Source organism: Cheilinus undulatus, linkage group 13 (assembly GCF_018320785.1).
Source record: "Cheilinus undulatus linkage group 13, ASM1832078v1, whole genome shotgun sequence".
NCBI classification, from domain to species: domain Eukaryota; kingdom Metazoa; phylum Chordata; class Actinopteri; order Labriformes; family Labridae; genus Cheilinus; species Cheilinus undulatus.
This window is the reverse complement of record NC_054877.1, coordinates 15529905-15549127: the sequence shown is the minus strand read 5'-3', so window position 1 is coordinate 15549127 and position 19223 is coordinate 15529905. Positions and strand designations below refer to the sequence as shown.

General features: G+C 39.8%; 1 protein-coding gene across 1 annotated transcript in view; it reads left to right on the top strand.

Annotated features, from left to right (window-relative positions):
• The window catches only part of ak5 (adenylate kinase 5), a 140431-nt gene that overhangs the window by 68035 nt on the left and 53173 nt on the right, over positions 1-19223 (top strand). The window contains exons 7-8 of the mRNA XM_041803723.1: positions 2027-2117; positions 12989-13062. Coding sequence (XP_041659657.1) covers positions 2027-2117; positions 12989-13062 — 165 coding nt within the window. The remainder of the gene's footprint in view (positions 1-2026; positions 2118-12988; positions 13063-19223) is intronic.

The following is a 19223-nucleotide window of genomic DNA, read 5'->3' as shown; positions in this document are numbered from 1 at the left end:
GTCAATTTATGACAAAACTGCTCTAAATCTGCTTGTTAAATTAGCTGTGGTGTTCTACTAAAGGTTGTACAATCATTACAAGACATGTACTTATCCACTTTAAGAGGCCATATCCTAAAGGCCTTAGATAAGAGAGACAGTGTTATTTCTCTCTTTTTATAGATTTCTCTAAGGTCTTTAGTACGGTGGGTCACAGAATCTTATTGGATTGTCTTAAAGCTGCTAGGGTTCTCAGAGCATACTACTGGGTGGTTTGCAAGTTATCTCACTGGAAGAACCCAGGCTGTTCAAATCCACAACGGGATACGTCAAGGTTCAGTATGGGGACCACTCTTAGTTCATATCAAATGATTTGGATGGAATATTCCAAACATTTAGTTTCACTTTTATGCTGATGATACAGTCATATGTAGCTGTGCACCTACGCTTGCACAAGCTTTTGCAAATCTTCAGCATGCTTTTGATTTAGTCCATGAGCAGCTTTGTCAGCTGCAGCTTGTTCTAAATGCAGACAACAGCTTCATCTGTATTTTCAATTATATTTTATTGTATATTTATGACTTTTAAAGTTGAAAATGTATGTTTTTCCCTCATAATTTTATGACTTTTAATTACAAATTTGTAGTTAATCCTCACAAAGTGAAAGATCCTCTTTATTTATTTATTTTTTTAATTTCAGATTGGCCCTAATACACCCTTAAACAACCTTAAACTGTCTAGGATACATATCATTAAAGATTAACACTAGATATCCAATCGCTCACAATGAAGGTTATGTAATCTGTGTTAATGCTGGCTCTAAATGGGGACAGTGCTGTAAGGATGAGGATCTGACCAGCGTGTACCCCATCTCTTATCCAAGAAGATGGGTACCCCCAGATGTATTGTGGGAAAACTGATGTTGATGGATAGTTGGATGCTTTTATCACAGGGACAAAAAGTTAAAGTTCCTGTTCTCCATCCTCGGCATGAAGAGTCATTGAAGTGACACTGAGCCCTCCAGACAACAGAGGAGCTTTTCTCCAAAAAGTTTGAGCTTTAATCCGTCCTTGCAGAGTGACACTTTTCTCCTAAGTGTCTTCTTGTTGAGTATAAATGGATTACATGGAGCCTTTCTATTATGTTAGGAACAAATTTGGGCTAAAAAAAAAAACTCTGCAGCATGACAGTGGGAAATTTTTCAGCTCATGAGAAGTCTGACAACTCCTTTGAGATTTATAATAGCAGGACTCTCCAGGGGGGAATCCTCAGTTTTAGCCCCCTCATCTTCTCTCTTACAGGTGAAGTCTAGGGTCTTCAGGTGCTCTGAGGACTCTCCTACACCGTCGACAACAGACACTTATTTCTGGGTTGTTGCCATGGGAATGAGGAGGTGTTGACTCTGTTATCCTTATCTTACATTTCTCCTGACCTCCCTCCTGCTTAGGTTCAATCATTTGGCTAAGTAAGCAGCACTGCTGTCAATCACACATTTACAGATTTAATCCACAGTACTTTTGTTTTTTTGTTTACTTTTTATGCACAAGGTCATCCTCTCTGCTGCTCATCATCGGTCCTGATGAAAGCAGAGGGACGGCTATACAACAGATTAGACAGGAGGAGAAGTCGGCTTCAATCAGCTTCTATCCCAAAGCACATTCTTCATGCTCAATTTGCATGTACTGTACGTGCGAAGGAAGACAGCCGGCCTCTGAATAATCTGGGAGAGAGCGATTGATACAGAAGGGAGGCTAATTACTCTGCTGCTATTAAAGCTTCTACTGTGTGTGGAATATAAAATAACCCCTGGTGTGTGGCTCCCAGCGTCACAACTTGTTTGTTATGTTGGATCTAATAAAGAGTCTCAGTCTGGATGTCATGGTGGTTCAACAGAGAGAGGAGCGTGTCCAATGTGTTTGTGATGTTTTTTTCTGCAGGTCAGGACTCTTGTGTATGTCTCGTTGCGCTTTTCTGAGGCCAAGAAGCAAACAAAGGAATTGGAAGTGAATATTAAAAATAAAGATGTGTATTTCTGCTCTTCTTGCAGTTGGATGCAGACCGAGATGAGGAGGAGGTCTTCTGTGACATCAGCATGACTCTGGACAATAAACTGTTTCCCTCCCAAGAGCCGGCCGCAGGTGAGACAGAGGCTTTTATTTTGATAACATAAATGGGTTTTAAGTGGTTAGGCAGCCTGCCCCTTGACCTTATGTTGACCTTATCTGATCCCGATTGTATGTATCGGATCGGAGCCGATATAAGCATTTTTAATTGATCAGAGATGGGCAATTTGATCCGATCAGCCCAGCCGATCATTTATGTCAGCTGTTGTAAACGGTGCACAACTTTACGACAGGCCGTAAACGCATCAGTAACACAACAAAGAAACAGTAGCAACATTAGCATCCCTGTGTTTAAAATGTCAGCTGTGTGGAAAAGCCTTAAACGTGAGAGTGAAAACAGCCCAGTTGCCACTTGCAGCATCTGTAGTACGACCGTTTCACAAGCTGGTAGCAGCAGAGCAGCGTGTAACTCTACAAATTTGATCCGTCATCTCCGATCTCGAACTAAACATACAGCAGAATACAGTGACTTTCCTATAGCAACAGGCAGCTTCACCGAAGTAAAAACCTATGGACTTTAAAAGATAACAGAAGAAATGGTTGAATTCATCACTTTGGACTACCATCCCATCTCCGTGGTGGAGAATTTGGGTTTTTATCATTTTCTTGAGCTTTTAACCCATGCTATGCCCTGCCGTCTCGACTTAGCATACTAGAGAATTTAAAAAGCAACGTCACTGCCATTATTTCACTACAGACATTTAGAGCTCTGATGTTTGCCCCATGTCACTGCTGAGTCTTACTGAACAGTCCTCCACCTTTGAGTTAAAGCGTGCAGTATTACATGCACACCAGTTTAGTGGGTCTCACACAGCAGAGCATGTAAAGCTGGCCATCGAGAATGTTCCTAAACAAGAAGCTACACTTCATTTTAAAGTAACAGTGGGTCAAGAAATAAAAGTGCGGGAGGAAAACATGATGTGGCAGCTCCAGCTGCACTTTAGAATTTGCACTGTAATAACAAGAGTGCCCTGTATTTGATATCTGGGTTTTGTTGCAATGCTAGTGTTTTGCTTTATGCCTTATATTAAGCTGCTACGTTTGAATAGGAATTGTTGTTTTGACTCTGTATGATTTATGTTTTTGATCCCATTCAAGTTGAACTGTTTTGACTTTGATGTTTGTTGTGACTAACCCAGTCAAGTTAATATGTAACTTTATTTATTTATTCACAGATTATTAAAGTGAAACACAGCTAATACACCATTTTGAGTAGAAATGCGATTTTGTTTTTTACAACAATGTTGGCTGTACTAAGTTGAATGGAATAAGTTTGAGACATCTAGTAGTTATTCTGTTTACTTCAGTTATTTTTGTAAACAAAAACAATTGAAACTCTAATCTAAATAATTATGAATATCTGATCGGTACTGGGTATCGGCAGATATTCAATATTAAAAAACAGATCAAAATTGGAGGCCAAAAGTGCTAATCGGGATTAACCCTACTTATGATGAGAGCTGTGCCAGAGCAGAGACAAAGTCAGTTTTCTGGCTTAAATCTCTGTTATGATGCTTTAAATCTGGCGTTCTCAACTGGTCAGACATCAGGACTCACTACTGCCTCCTGAAGAGAAATCACGACCCAAAAGTCTTTAAAAATTTCCAGCCACTCATTTTTATCTAATAAAGAATTTGGCAGTTTGGAATCTAAATGGAACAAAACATAATTAATCAAAGAGCCAGGCCAAAATAAACATGTGTTAAAAGAACATCATTACAGAAGGAAATGCATGCATGCTTTTTATTTTGCCCCGTTTTCCCAAGACAGCATGAAAGTGTGGTAATTTCATAAGGAATTATTCAATATCTTTGCTTTTTATCCCAAGAAAATGAGATAAATAAGTGGAAATCTGGAGACAAACACTGAAGTTTACTCATCATCATATGTATGCATGTCCTCTTAGGGCTTTAATACAAAAATTTTTTTTTTTGGCACACATTTTGCAACCCACTTGAAAGACTTGCACAACCCGCTCTTTGGTCCTGACCCACCAGTTGAGAACCACTGCTTTAAATGATCCATAGACCACTGTGGCTGATAGATTTGGCAGATTTACCTCACAATGGACAAAAAAAAACAGCATTTAACTGGCTGTAACATTCAATAAAGGTAGTGACATCAGCTAACAACAGAGTATTGAGATGAACTGCTCGGTGATTTTATATCATTGTAATGTTATGGGGGGTGGGGTAATTCCCCATTGTGGACAGAGACATCACCAGTCCACATACTTGCCCCGCCCAAGTTAAACCCGGCCAGGAAAGAGGTGAAAAACTGTCTTACGATCTAGATCCTAAATTCAGCCACATGTAGACCTCAGTGTTTTCAGATTACAGCAACCATATTCCAACATATCTAGTGTATCCAGACACAAATTTTGAATTTCACTTTACCAGGTCTTTAAGTAAATGAAAAAAAAAATACCTGTGCTCTTCCTAGTTCTTCATGTGTCAGAGCCACTGTCAGAGATCTGGTCACAGTGCTTGATGAGAGAGCTTCGATTTTAAAACTGGCAGGGAAAAAGCTTGCAAGCTTTACATCAGCCCTGATCGTTTTCCTGGACAGAATTGTGCCGACCCACTTTCTAAGAATACAGCTACTCTCTTGACGAAGAAGATATGGTTGTCAGACGCAAACAGTAGAATATCTGCTGATCTATAGATTGAGTGTCAAGAAGTGCTGAAGCCTTGAAAACAGTTCATCTACATTGCACAAATGCGTTGGTGATTTCAAGACAGGATTGCTGTCTGGAAACTCAGTTATTTAAATACTCTAATGCCTCTATCATTCTAGTCTCGTCTCATTAGCAAAATACATTTCTTCAGCATTTTGATCATCAGAGATCTATGTTTTAGCTCATTATGGCCTTGTCTTTGTCATGGTTGCTAACATTTTGTCATGTTTTTGTTGATGCTTCTAAGACTGACTGCTGCATCGAGGCAGTAATACTTTTTCATCTTTATTTAGACTGTATAAGCATGTGTGCATGTTTACTACAGAGTAAAGCTTTCTTTGCTGTAGCAATGGGCCTAAATATAATGACCTGGTTTCCTCACTGGGTTAATTGGTACATGGGTACGGTGCAGAAAGATTTCTCACACAGCATCACCCACCAACTCCATGGTTACCATCAGAGCCTACATAGCAACTGGTGAAGCAGGGTTGGCCATGCTTTGTGAGAAAAAACAGAATCAACGAGGTTAGAGTCACTGTTTGTTCAGTCCGACGCTGTTCGTATGAGAAACCTGATAATTAGCTGGTTCTAAAAAAGGTGTCAGACTGATTTATATTCCTGAATGTCCGTTTGAAAAGATCAAATCAGCGGGATATTTGCAGGTGTTGCTAAAGTGATTTCACACATTTTAGTTCAGCATCGGTACAGATCAGAGCTGGCAAAATATGCATGTTTTGTTTTAGGAACAGTCATTATTTTCATTTTAATAAAGTGTAGGTGGAACCTGCAAGTGCTCCAACAAAACACAGAAAGCCTACATCTTTTACACATTTGGGTATTATAAAATAATTGTTTATGTTACATAAGGAAGGTGGGAAAAGAGGGTGGACTGTTTGTGGTGTTTTGTGGTTCTTGGCTGTCTACTGAACAACAGACGCAAATGTGTAATGTCTTCTATTTCACGTATATTATATTACATTGTCCTGTCACAAGGTTCAGTCTCTTTTTGTTTGTTTTTCCCTGAATTTCCTGCTTCAATCTGATTTATACAAGTCCTTCCTGTCCCAGTAAGGCTCTGAGTTTAAGGTTATCTTGAACATTTGTCTTTATAAAGTCTTTTTAGAGCACTCTTTTCAAAAGTTTTAGAAATAAATTCAGCTTGGCTCATTTTATCTTCATGCCTCATTATGTCGTGCCACACAGCTTGCAGCACAGCAGGAGGCTGCGTAGGAATGGGAGGAAAGCACTATGAACACTGTTTATTAGTGACAACCAAGGAGCAAGCTACGGGGGAGCCAAAGGGAGCTCGATTCTCCTCTGTAAGACATGAGTGCACCTAAAAAGGAGAATTTGTACAAATTCAGAGGGTTTAAAAATATTCACAGTTCACTGTTTTCTTTTTTACATGAATGTCTGTAGCCAAAAACACACCAGCGCCATCTGATGTGCATTGAAACAGTTGCCCCCGTTATTTTCTGTGAACAAAATCACACCAGATGCAATTTACTCCACTGCCCTATTCCCAGCACAGCTGGCCATGGCAAAGGGTTTTCACGGGAGAGCAACTGTTTTGTTTATCTCTGCTGATGAGCAGCAGCTCTGTTTGAGAGCACGGAAGAATAAATTTAGTGCCATCTTCTGTTTGGGGTGTAGAACAAGTGGGAGGCCTCAGCCGTTTGTGAAATACCACTGCTCCGTTTTCACTAAGGGTCAGCCCCACTGAACACATCCAAGTGGCGAGAATCGTGCTATACCCACTTCCACCTTTTACATTTTCTAAAAATTAGGTTGTCTTTTGGTGGAAGAATTTTACACATCAAGAGAGAAAAGATGCCTAATGTGCTGATGCCTTTCATGTTGGAATAGAAAAGGGCCTTCTCCAAACTAGTGCCACAAAGTTGGAAGCATAGCATTGTTCAAAATGTCCTGGTATGCTGAAGCATTAAAAGGAACCCTTCATGATCAGACAAGCTCATCTTGTTAGATAGATATTTGTATGTCTCAGATGTATACTGAACTGGAAAAACTCACTAGATATCTGCATTTTGAGTGAATTTGACCTTACAAACTCACCAGGATGCCGCCATATTTTGGTCTGCACTAGTCGTGCCGTATGAATGAACTGTTTTCCAGATGGTTTTTCTTCTTGCAGCTGTTGCTGCCATAACAGCTATCATACCAGACACAAGCTTGCTCTGTGTTGGTTTTGTTTCACCTCAATAAACCTCCCAACAAGTGACTGGATTCAGTGTATAGTGGAAGCGTGCCGCGAGCTGTTCAAAATTAAATTGTCGTGTATATACAAAGGGAGTTTCTCCAAAGAAATGCTAAAGTGGATTTTAACTTTGAAAAGTGCAAACCAGAAGTGCTTCGGTGTTTACCTTTACCTGAACCGTGTGGAAACTGAAAGCTTCATAAAGAGTCTACGTTTGGGAACAACTTTATTAAACAGACGCATTTTAGCTTGTGGCCTTTATCTGGTTCATCAAGAAACGGATTTCAAACATATTCACTGATGTGGACATAAATATTTGCTACAAGAAGGCAAATATGGCTCTGTATTCATCATTTTCCTGTCTAAATGGACAGATAACCACTCATGGTGCAAATAAAAAATAGAAGAGACCTCCAATTTTAAAATTCTCCGTGCGTGAGAGTTGCAGCATCTCTGAGATGCAGCTCTAACACTGGCTGCCATTCTGAAACAGTGATTACTGCATAGGAACAGCGAGGAGCGCTTCAGCACTGCAGCACAGCCAAAACATGGCGGCCTCCTGGTGAGTCTATTAACTCAAATTACTGAAAATTCAGATAGCCAGTGAGTTTTTTAGTTCAATATACAAAAAAGAGATAGAAAATCCTATCCAACAAGATGAACGTGTCTGATCATGCAGGGTTCCTTTTAAAACTTCTCTAAAAACAGCTCTATACTATTATCCCTCCTCCACCAAACTTCACCGTTGGCCCAATGCAGTAAGGCATGATTCAGACAAACCCAGACTCACCCATCTAACTGCTAAACAGAGAAGCATGATTTGTCACTCCACAGAACATCTCTCTACTTCTCCAAAGTCTAATGTCGGCGTGCTTCACACCACTCAGTTCTACACCTGCATGCAGCTGCTCGGCCATGAAAACCCGTTCCATAAAGTTCCTGCTTGCACAGTTTTTGTGCTAACATTAATGCCAGTGGAAGTTCAAAACTCTTCAGCTATGGAATAAGCAGAGCAGTGGCAACTTTTACGCAGCATGTGCCTCAGTTGTCATTGACCCCTCCCTGTGATTCTAAACAGTCCTCTGCTGTGTTGCTGAGTTGCTGTTGCTCCTAAACGCTTCCACTTTCTTATAATATCATTTATAGTTGACTGTGGAATATCCAGCAGGGATGAAATTTCATGAACAGTCTTGTTGCAAAGGTGGCATCCATCATAGTACCACAGCTGAAGTCACTGAGCTCTTCAGAACGACCCATTTTGTATCACGAATGTTTGTAAATGGAGACTGCATGGCTAGATGTTTGATTTTATACACCTGTGACAAGGGGTCTGAATTCCCCTGAAAATGGTGTAGTTTGCACACTGGCAGCTATCAGTACTCTCTGGAATTTAGTGTATTGTAGTCGTTAAGAGTGTGGAGAAAATTTTCCTCTACAGTTTGACTCAGGAGGAAACATAGATTAGTGTTGGGAGGTGCAGAATCATCACGAGCCGACATATGGCTCAGGAAAGACATCCCAGAGGAGAAAATATGTCTAGCTTGCTGAAAAAAAAAAAAAACAGATCCTCTCCGTGACGTTCCAGTATGGCATCCTCATTACGAGACATTTTAACCTGCGGCCTCTCTGCAGAGTCTGAACACCAGCTGATAAAGGCTGGGCTCGCATTCCCAGTGATCCTTGACATCAAAATTGCTATTCAGTACTTGAAATCTGTCTGACACATACCTGCACCTCCTCTCATCACACTTGAGAGCTGTCTGCATCATGACAGGACACTGAAACACCAAACACAGACAGGTGAACACCACTGGAGTTTCATAAAGCTGCAAAAGTAGATGCTTTGGAAAACCACTCTCTCATCAAGAAACAGAGAAATGATGAATCTCAAAGCCAGCAAAATAATTATTAGTACATTTTATGTTGAGTTTTTGGTTCACTGTGTATCATTCTGATGATAATATCCTACACTTAATAGAGGATGTCTTATTTAGGTGGCAGCTATCGCAAAGCTTCCCACCAACAATCCACTTACATGCAGCAGTCCTGCAGCTGCATTTAGAGATGGGATTAGGAGCAGCCGACATCTTCACAGCTTTAAGGATGTTCTTCTGCAGAAGGTGTTCTAATAAAAGACTTCCTGAGTAGAGTACAATTTAAAAAGGACTATCAAAAGTAATTTCCGGGGCACGCCAGTGGTCGAGTGGTTGGGGCGTGCGCCGTGTGCGCAGGCAACCCAGGTTCAGGTCTGGCCCGTGGCGCTATTTCCTGCATGTCTCTCCCCGCTCTCTTCTCTGTTTCCGACTCTATCCACTGTCCTCTCTCTAATAGAGGCACGAAAAAGCCCAAAAATAAATCTTAAAAAAAAAGTAATTTCCTGCACTACATACATGTGAGAGAAAAAATCTGGTCATCTGTAGACTGTATGTTAAATTAAAGGGTTGAAAAGTACAGCCAATTCCCTATATTCACTCAGAAACAATTTTCCTCCAATGACTCACTCATAGTGGGGAGCTGGCATGCCTGCGTATCATAATGATACCTGTAAAGATTTCTGACAGCCTTGTATTTTCCTTGTATGGCTTCAATACTTTATATTAATCAGCCCAGGAAAAGGGAATTGTAAGTGAGAAATTGGAGGGTAATATTTAAAAGGAAAAATCATATTTGATCATCTATAATCTACAGTTAGAAAACAGTATATTCTATTTAAAACTTCATATTTTCTAAACCAGACGTTATTAATCTTTCAGCCCACAACCCAAAAAATAACAGTGCCAGAGAGCAGGGACTCCACTGCACCTGAAGGTGGTGGACGCATAGTTGAACACAGCCTTGCAGTCATGAACATAGTATTGGCACCCCTGGAATTTTTCCAGAAAATACACTGTTTCTTCCAGAAAATGTTGCAATTACAAATGTTTTTCATATACTTATGTGTATTTCCTTTATGTGCATTGGAACAACACAAAAAAAGCAGAAGAAAAAAGACAAAATTGACACAATTTACACATAACTCAAAAATTGTTGGCCCCCTCATCTTGGTTGCACACCCTTGGGGAAAAATAACTGAAACCAATCACTTCCTATAACCATCAACAAGCTTCTTACACCTCTCAACTGGAATTTTGGACCACTCTTCTTTTGCAAACTGCTCCAGGTCTCTCAGATTTGAAGGGTGCTTCTTGCGACCTATCAGTTTTCAATGGGATTTAGATCCGGACTCATTGCTGGCGTCTTCGGAACTCTCCAGCTTTGTCTCCAACCATTTCTTGGTGCTCTCTGAGGTATGTTTGGGGTCATTGTCCTGCTGGACCACCCATGACCTCTGACGCAGACCCAGCTTTCTGACATTAGGCCCTACATTGCATCCCAAAATACTTTGATAGTCTCCAGATTTCATGATTCCTTGTACACAGTCAAGGCACCCAGTGCCAGAGGCAGCAAAACAACCCCAAAACATCCTTGACCCTCCACCATGTTTGACCGTAGGTACTGTGTTCTTTTATTTGTAGGCCTCATTCCATTTTCTGTAAACAGTAGAATGACGTGCTTTTCCAAAAAGCTCTACCTTAGTCTCATTTGTCCACAAAATGTTCTCCCAGAAGGATTATGGCTTACTCAGGTAAATCTTTGCATACACCAGTCTGGCTTTTTTATCTCTCTTTGTCAGCAGTGGGGTTCTCCTCGGTCTCCTGCCATAGCGCTTCATCTCATTCAGATTACGACGTATGGTCTGAGCTGACACTTTTGCACCCTGAGTCTGCAGGACAGCCTGAATTTGTGTGGAAGTTGACTGAAGATGTTTATCCACCATCCCAGCTGTCCAGCTTGAATCAATTTTTATACATTCTAACTGGCTTTAGCATCACATGCTTGAAATAAATGATTTATCCACAGTTTTAAAAGGGTGCCAATCATTTTGTCTGGCCCGTTCTTGAGTTTTGTGTAAAATTATGTCCATTTTGGCTTTTTTTTTCTGTTTTTTGTGTCTCTGTGTGTGTGTGTGTGTGTGTGTGTTGTTCCAATGCATATAAATGAAATAAACACACGTATACCCAAAACATTTGTAATTGCAACAATTTCTGGGAGAAATGGTGTATTTTCTGGAAAAATCCCAAGGGTGCCAATACTTTTGTCCATGACTGTAGTTGTTTGTCTTTAAAGGATTTTTTCAACATTATTTGATTTCAGCATAAATCTCACCAAATGATCATGTTTTTCTTTTACATTTAATTTATGCATATATTTTTGTAGAACCAGGTCGAATATATAATTTGAAATCATTTTGAATTTTCTTTGCTCTTTGGCAGGCATCTGCATTTGCACCTTTTGTGGTCAAATGTGTGCAATTTCTGAATTTAACCTTATTTCTTCTCAGTGATAAGATACAGCTTTTAAATTACACAAAAACATGTATTCTGAAAAAGAGACCATAATAAATTGCCTCTGAGTCCCTGGGTTGCTTCTAGAGACATATTTTTCCCAGAAGAGCTGCCACTCTCCTGCAGCCGCGCCCATTGTCGCTCTATGATTATCCCAGCAGCACATGTGGACCAACCTGAGGTGCTGCTGACGCCCGCAGCCTGACACCTATGGCCTCCACAGCAAAACAAAAATGTCCTCGCTGTCATGGCACAGCACCTCACTTTCCAAAGTCGGTATCCTCTCTGACATGTTTGCTGACGCTTAGCCTGTGAACTGCAGAGCAGACCCAGGACAGCTTGGTTGTTTTTGGCTGAATTTTTCAGTAAATCTGGTGCATTCTGACACTTTTTAAAATAACTCCAATAAGAAATTCTCAGCTGCTGTCTGTCTAGAAGATTTCTGAGCATTTGAAGGCGCTTCCTTGGAGAATCTAACCCAGTTCTCGGATTGAGAAAAGACTCGGGCAGGCAGGAAAGACAATGTGCCGAGGGGAAGTGCTATTCACGACCTATTTCCACCGAGGAAGAGGATGAAGATGCTGCATGTTAGATTATATCACTGCATCTCTGCATCTTCCCTCTGACAGAGGGTTCACCCTCAGATCAGTTTTTCACATCCTTCATCACATGTGAGAGTTTGCTGTGGTAATGTATGCTGTATTCGTTAACTCAAATGTACTCAGCAGAACATTCTAGAAGAATCTACATTAATTCTGTACATCCTAATTTCATTTGCTGTTAAACCGTGGACAACCTAGATTTCTGATCAGCTGTAGTAGTTTGACGATTTGCTGCTTTTCTTTGTACACAGCCAAATGAGAGCTTGCATCAATTATGGGTGAAAAACAAGTTATATCACATGTTATGCAACAATAAGTTTCAACAGAGCAATCTGACTGGACAAGATGCATGAGTCAGTAAATATTCAGAGTCAAGTGTGAGTCTGTGATAATCTATCTGGCACCTCTAAATCACAAAATAGACACTTATGTCACTCACTGCCTGATAAATTAAGAGTCTGTGTCCATAGCAGACATTTTTTCTGTACTGTCGACCTACAATCTCAGTTCAAGAGGCCAGGAGTTAAAAAATGTGAAAATTTCTGGATTTTTTCTTTTTAATCTTTTGTTTTTTTGTTTTTTTTTTTTTGTATGAGAAACTAAATATATTTGTAGTCAAAAGATTGGTTCACACTAGCTGGGGTTTTTATACTTTTTGTTTATCTTCCTCTATTCATCTGTTCTCTTCAAGTTATAAATGACCCAAAATTTGAAGCAATATCATGCTCATTTTAGATTTTAAGAATCTATATTAAATAAATACAATAACAATAAAGATCTAAAGAGTCTTTATGGCATGGTTTTTTTTATTAAAAATAGACTCTTGACTGAAATGTAGAAGCCATAAAAGCAGCAAATAAAGAGTTATAAAGACAAAGGAATCAATTTATTAGAAGAACAAAAGGCCCAAAGGTCACTGAAGCAACTGTCTGAAATGAGTCATCTAAAGAGAAATAAGCGTGTCTCTGAGTTTCACAGATGGTTGTTCTGTGTTTTTCTGTCTCCAGGTCCCAGTGAGCTGGACCTCAGTCTGCTGGGAGAAAGCAGCAGTCTGGCAGATGCTGCCTGCAAAAGCGATGAGGTAAGACTCAAACTCATTTCTGATTCCTGATTCTGGAGAGTCGCTCGAAATGCACTGCTAAGTTTTGCATCTTTTCTAAAGGCTGTGTCCACTCCTTCCTTTACTTCTTTGATAGGACCAGCAATCTTAGCGAGAGTCCATATTAAATCTTACATTATATCTAGTTTGTTAGTAACTTAGATGGTGTCATTGTTGGGGCCAGTGAGGGGTCACATGGTAGAGTGGATGTTATCAGCATTGTTGCCAGCTGTTTACATGAACAGAGCCTGAGTCAGTTAAAAATGGTGATGCTGTTTGGGTTGCAGTGGCAGCTAAGAGCCATATGTAAGGTCATTTAATTTATCAGTGGCATGTAAGGGCTTTATTGGTACTCTGAGTGTTTTTCCTTTAATTATGGCAAAAGTATTTAATGCTTATTTCAAATTGGAAATAAGCTTCAGCTTAACTAGTATAACATAACATCCAGACTGACCAAAATACTGTCACACAAATGGCATTTCAACTCCATAAGACGCAATGTGAAAAGATTTGTAATGTTATTTTTTATTAATGGAACTGTCTCGTATGTTTCTTTTGCATATTTGAAACACTTAAATGTTTCAAACAATCAAAAAAAATTTAATACTAGACAAGGATAACCTGAGTAAATATAGGATGTAGTTTTTAAAGATGGTTTTGAGGTAAAAAGCCGTCCAACCCTACCTGGCCTTAAGTAAAAAAGTGATTGCCTCCTAAACCTAATAACTGGTTGTGCCAGCCTGGGCGGCAACAACTGCAAGCAACATTTTTACTGGCAGAGTCTTATCTATCACTAAGGAGGAATTTTGGCCCACTCTTCTTTGCAGAATTGTTTTAACTCAGCCATATTGGCTTTTCAAGCATGAACGGCCTGCTTGAGGTCATGCTATGCATCTGGATCAGATTTCAGTCCAGACTTGAACTAAGCCACTCCAAACCTTCATTTTGTATTTTAAGCCATTCAGAGGTGAACTTGCTGGTGTGTGCTTGAGCTTGAGGACACAAACTGATGGACACATTCTTCAGGATTTTCTGGTAAAGAGTAGAATTCATGGTTTCATCAACTGCAGCAAGTCATCTGGATCCTGAAGCAGGAAAGCAGCCCCAGACCATCATACCACCACCATGAGGCTATTTTATTAAAAGTTCTGTTAGTTTTACACCAGATGTAACTGGATGCCACCTTCAAAACAGTTCAGCTTTTGTCTGGTCAGTCCACAGAAGATTTTCCCAAAAGTCTTGGGGAACATCAAGATGGTTTTTTTTGGCAAATATAAGATGAGCCTTAGTGTTCATTTTGGTCAGCAGTGGTTTTGGCCTTGGAACTCCCCCATGGATGTCCAATCTCTTTCTTATTGAAGAATCATAGACCCTGACCTTAACTGATTCAAGTGAGGCCTGCAGGTCTTTAGAGGTTGTTCTGGGTTCTTTTGTGACCTCCATGATGAGTCGTCGATGCGCTCTTGGAGGAATGTTGATTGGCTAGTCATTCCTTGGAAGGTTCACCACTCCATTTGTGGATAATGGTTCTCACAGTGGCTCACTCGAGTCTGAAAGCATTAGAAATGGCTTTGTAACCCTTTACGGACTGACTGATGTCAACCACAGCATGAGGTGTTGCTTTTTCAGATCTTTTAGCCTGTTTCACTTTGTCAGAGAGGTTATATTTAAGGGATTTCTTGGTTCAGCAAGTCCGGCAGTAATCAGGCCAGGGTGTTGGTAGAGAAATTGAACTTGGTTTTCCAACAAATATGGTTCATCCCAGTTAATTCATGATTTAATGGGGGTTAAAACTAACACTGTAAATGCAGTGCTGACACCAAACCACAGGTGAAACCCTGTGCTTCTCTCAAGGTCTGAAAACAGTTTGGCAGTTTACATCCTAAACCTTTAGGTTTAATACTATTGGCTGAAAGGTCAGTGTTAGACAAGATGGGCTATTATTTGCACCAAGCTGAAAATTCATACAATGTTTAGTATAATATAATCATAATGCCATCCATAAGCAGGCTATGGATATCATCTATGTCCTGTTGTAGTCATACAGAAAAAAATCAATGATAAGACCTTAAACTGAGAAATTATCTCCTCAACCAAATAACAGGAATGAAACCTCCCTATTTAGATTTTATTGCCACAACACTGAGAAAACTTGAACTCAACAGTATAAACAGCCATAGACTAATTTAATATAAAACAATGAGCTAAATGTCAAACATCTACATGCTGACTTTTCACCTCAATCACTGTGGTAATAAATCTATTCTAGTATTGGCATCTGCACTAACTTAATAACAATCTCATGTCCTTTCAGAGATGTTTTTATCATTCAACACAATCGAATCAATCAATTACATGGAGAAACATTTTCTCTCTCTCCCCGTTTCTGCTCCTGACTTCCCTCTGCTTAAATGACAATCTGCAGATTACCTTTTTCAAAAATGGCAAACGGTGAACTCATTTCAAAGGCCAGATGATTCACATGTACAGAGACAGAGACCGTTGTTGTTGTTGTGTAATGATGGTGAGGGTGCAGACAAGCATCGCTCCTCCACACAAACCTGCTGCTGAAGTGAGGTATAACCTTGACCCCATGTCTCGCTCCTATCCTGAGAGTCTGTGAACACATTACTCAGCTGTCTCTCTGCCTCTCTAACTTCAGCCTCTCTCTGTTCCCCCTGCTCTTCATTTATTAAACTCAAGGTTTGTTTTTTGTTTGCTTACAGTGCTGCTTTCTAATGGAAACTCTTGATTGCTCCTCAGCATCACTTTGTCGTTGTGTTTATGCTGTGCACCGAATTTGAAGCTGCACATCATTACTGTTCAGTTTGCTTGGAGAATTTGGCTTACAGTATGCAGGATACAAACTACAATTTTGGGCCTGATTTCCACCTTCTGATCAAAGTTGGCAAAGACCTAGTTATCAGATCCTAAAGATTATCTTAACAGATCTTCTTTTGCTTGAGATGTCTTAAGAGCAACTGTACCCTCCTGATCTACTCAGAAGATGATCGAGGCAACACCTGTTTAAAATCAGAAATCCTATTATGTGAAGGAACACTGAGGACAGTCAATCATACACTCTTTGGACTGTCACATGGAGCAGAATGAGAGCCAGTCAGGAAGCAAGCTGAGCACAGGAGGAAGCACAACAAACACAGCTATGGTAGAAATAGTAGATGTGAAGCATTAAGTTAAACGGACGACAAAATTTGAGGAGAACTTGTTGATATTCATACGGCATTTTAGTACATTATGTAAGATGACCAAAATAAGATGAATACTGTAGGCTGATTGGTAGGGTTAGTCAATTTCATATTGTCATTCTCAGTCATCTGCAACTGATTATCACTCAAAGTATTTGTTAAGGCTTTAATTAATGTAGGCCCACAATTCCAATTAATGAGCTTTAATGAAACCAACAGTCACAACCAGACTCCAAGTTTGTTTATTCATTCATCCATCATTGGGAACAGTGCACACTGACGAACATGGGCATCTACATGTGCCAGATCTAAGCCATAGGATAATTTCCATCTGTAGTTCACAGCAGGTTGGGATAACACATATAACTGTACATCAAGCATGTACACCTATATGGTTTTATGATGTGTTGCAAAGCACTGCTTTTAGATGTAGCACTTTTATTTTTGTTGTACTGCTCTTACAATGACAAAAAAAGGCATTCTTCTATTCAAACACTGTAGTTTGGCAGTTTTGATCCTGGAAATGGAGATACAGTTGTATGAAGATGTCTTTAGATTAAAGTGAAACACTGAAAATAGCAATGTGCATTCACATTTTGCACAGTGACGTTGCGGTCAACCTGCTAGGATGACAAAAGGCTGGTGGTGCTAATGCTAGCCACACTCAAGTAACCAACTTGCCATGTTTTATTGACAGATGCTGTGATTCTGTCTTCAACATGAAACAGCTCATCAAAACAGGAATCCACAAAATAGGCTTCACCTGTGCTCAACCTTGACAGTTTTGTCTTGAGTGTTTTCCTACCTTTAAATTAGTGAACTAGTCCTTTAAATCTACTGGGAGAGTGGTCCGTAGAAACATCTCTAAATTTAATCTTAGTGTTGTGCACTCAGTTATTTACTGAATGGTAGGTGCATCATCCTACTAACATGATCAGAGTTTAAATGTGCTCGGCCTTTACTGAAATGTGTTGTTTATTTTCCATGAAGCTGCTCACAGTGTGTCATCTCCATCAGTGTCCACAAACAGAATTACTCTCACAGTTGGGAGCACTATACCTGACAGACAACATCCTGCTGGGCGTCTCCAGAGCTTCATGTCCAGGCTCAGATTAATCGCATAAAACTCTCTTAGTCATGCCTGATGGGAGTGAACTTTACGCGAGACCGATCGATAATTTACCTGCTCTGCATTGCTCAGAGCCCGATGTATGACTACAATAGTGTGGAAATCCTTGTAGAGGAAACACAGAGCAGCTGGAGGACGGCGAGAGCTCAAACAGCGGGCTCCGTCCATGTTTGGCACTTCCTGTGGCAACCTGTGACACTGTTTTCTGTGAAGTGGAACGAGGACACCATGCAGCCTTGTCATACCACATTTGTGGCCTTGGATGTGACATGAAGATGGATTCTGAGCGCATGTTGATCTACCGGAGGGGGGGTGAAGGGCCACTACAGCTATTTTTAGGCGTGTGGTTTTAAGAGTTCTGGACATTTTAAACGATACTTTCATGCTTTTCACTGATTATATTTTTTTCTTTTAAGGAACCAAAATCTAATTACAATTAGCTTTGAATTTCTAAGGCATATTTGCTATTAGAAAATCTATTTTCTCATTCTGTAAAATACGAACTAATTTTCATTCAAACAAAAAAAAATCTTAACATGAATTTTTGAAACATCCGAATTAAAGATTCAAACGCTTCTGTCGTCTTTCAGCAAGGACACAAACAAGAAATTGGAGGGGGAGAAGAGAAAATCTGAGTGAAAACTTCAACTTGAGTGCCCGAAAATTGTTCATATTGGCCTAAAATGAGGCCCTGGAAATGGAAAACCTCTTGAAAAGCTTGAAACCACGTACAGCAGGAAAACAAAGTAATCTATTTGTTGATTTCCTCACAATTTCGTGTAATAAACCTCTTTCCTGTTATTTTCAGTCAGCAGTGGAAGTTGAAAACAGTAATCTAGCTCATAGTAAAATCTACCACTGACAGTCTGACACCCTCTCTTGCAGACCACTACTGTGATGCCACCTCTATCAGGGCGGAAATACGCACTACCAAAACACAATTCCAAAATAAAACCAGAATCAACTTTTGGTTAAGGTTAAGGTACCAGTTAGGATACCAAAAGTTAAAAGTCAAAAACCTGGCCTGCACAACCTAATGACAAAATGTTTAATAAAGCCACAGAATGCTAACAGGAAAAACCTTGTCCTCCATGAAAACACTCCAAACAGCTAAAGTAGCTATGGCTAAAAAAATCTACATTAGCTATTTAAGCTAGGCAAAATACATAAAAGCTTATGTCTTTAACAGTTTTGTAAATATAAACCCATAATTTGTTCATGTGAAATAGCTGCGAAAATAATGTAGCTAAAGCTAACAAACCTACATTAGCTTATAATACATTTGCTAAAGCTAACTAAGCTAAAATAGCTACATTAGCATAAGCTTATGTCGCTAAAGCTCACGCTGCTTAAGCGTACATTGTCAAGGCCAAAGCTGCATTAGCTACAGTTTTAGCAACGTGGGCTTAGGTATTTGTAGCTATGTGAACTGTGTAGCTACGTAAGCTATGTTGCTGCATATGCTATGTAGGTAATGCAGCTGAAGACTACACCTTTAAGGGTTTTGCAGATGTCATACACCCATATTTTATTTACATTAAATAGCTTCACAGCTAAGGTAGCTCAAGCTATGTTAGCTGTTTACTATGTAGCTATTTGACCTATATAGCGATCTTAGCGTTAGTGACATTCGCTAATGCTCATGTTGCTAAAGCTTTAGCTAACATAGCCAAGGCTAAAGCTTAAAAAAGCTATGGTAGCTACCTAAGCTTGTATGTTTGCCTAAGCCAACTAAGCTACATTTGATATGTAGCTATATTAGCTCTGTAGCTAACCTAGCTACATTATCATTTGCTATGTTTGCTGAA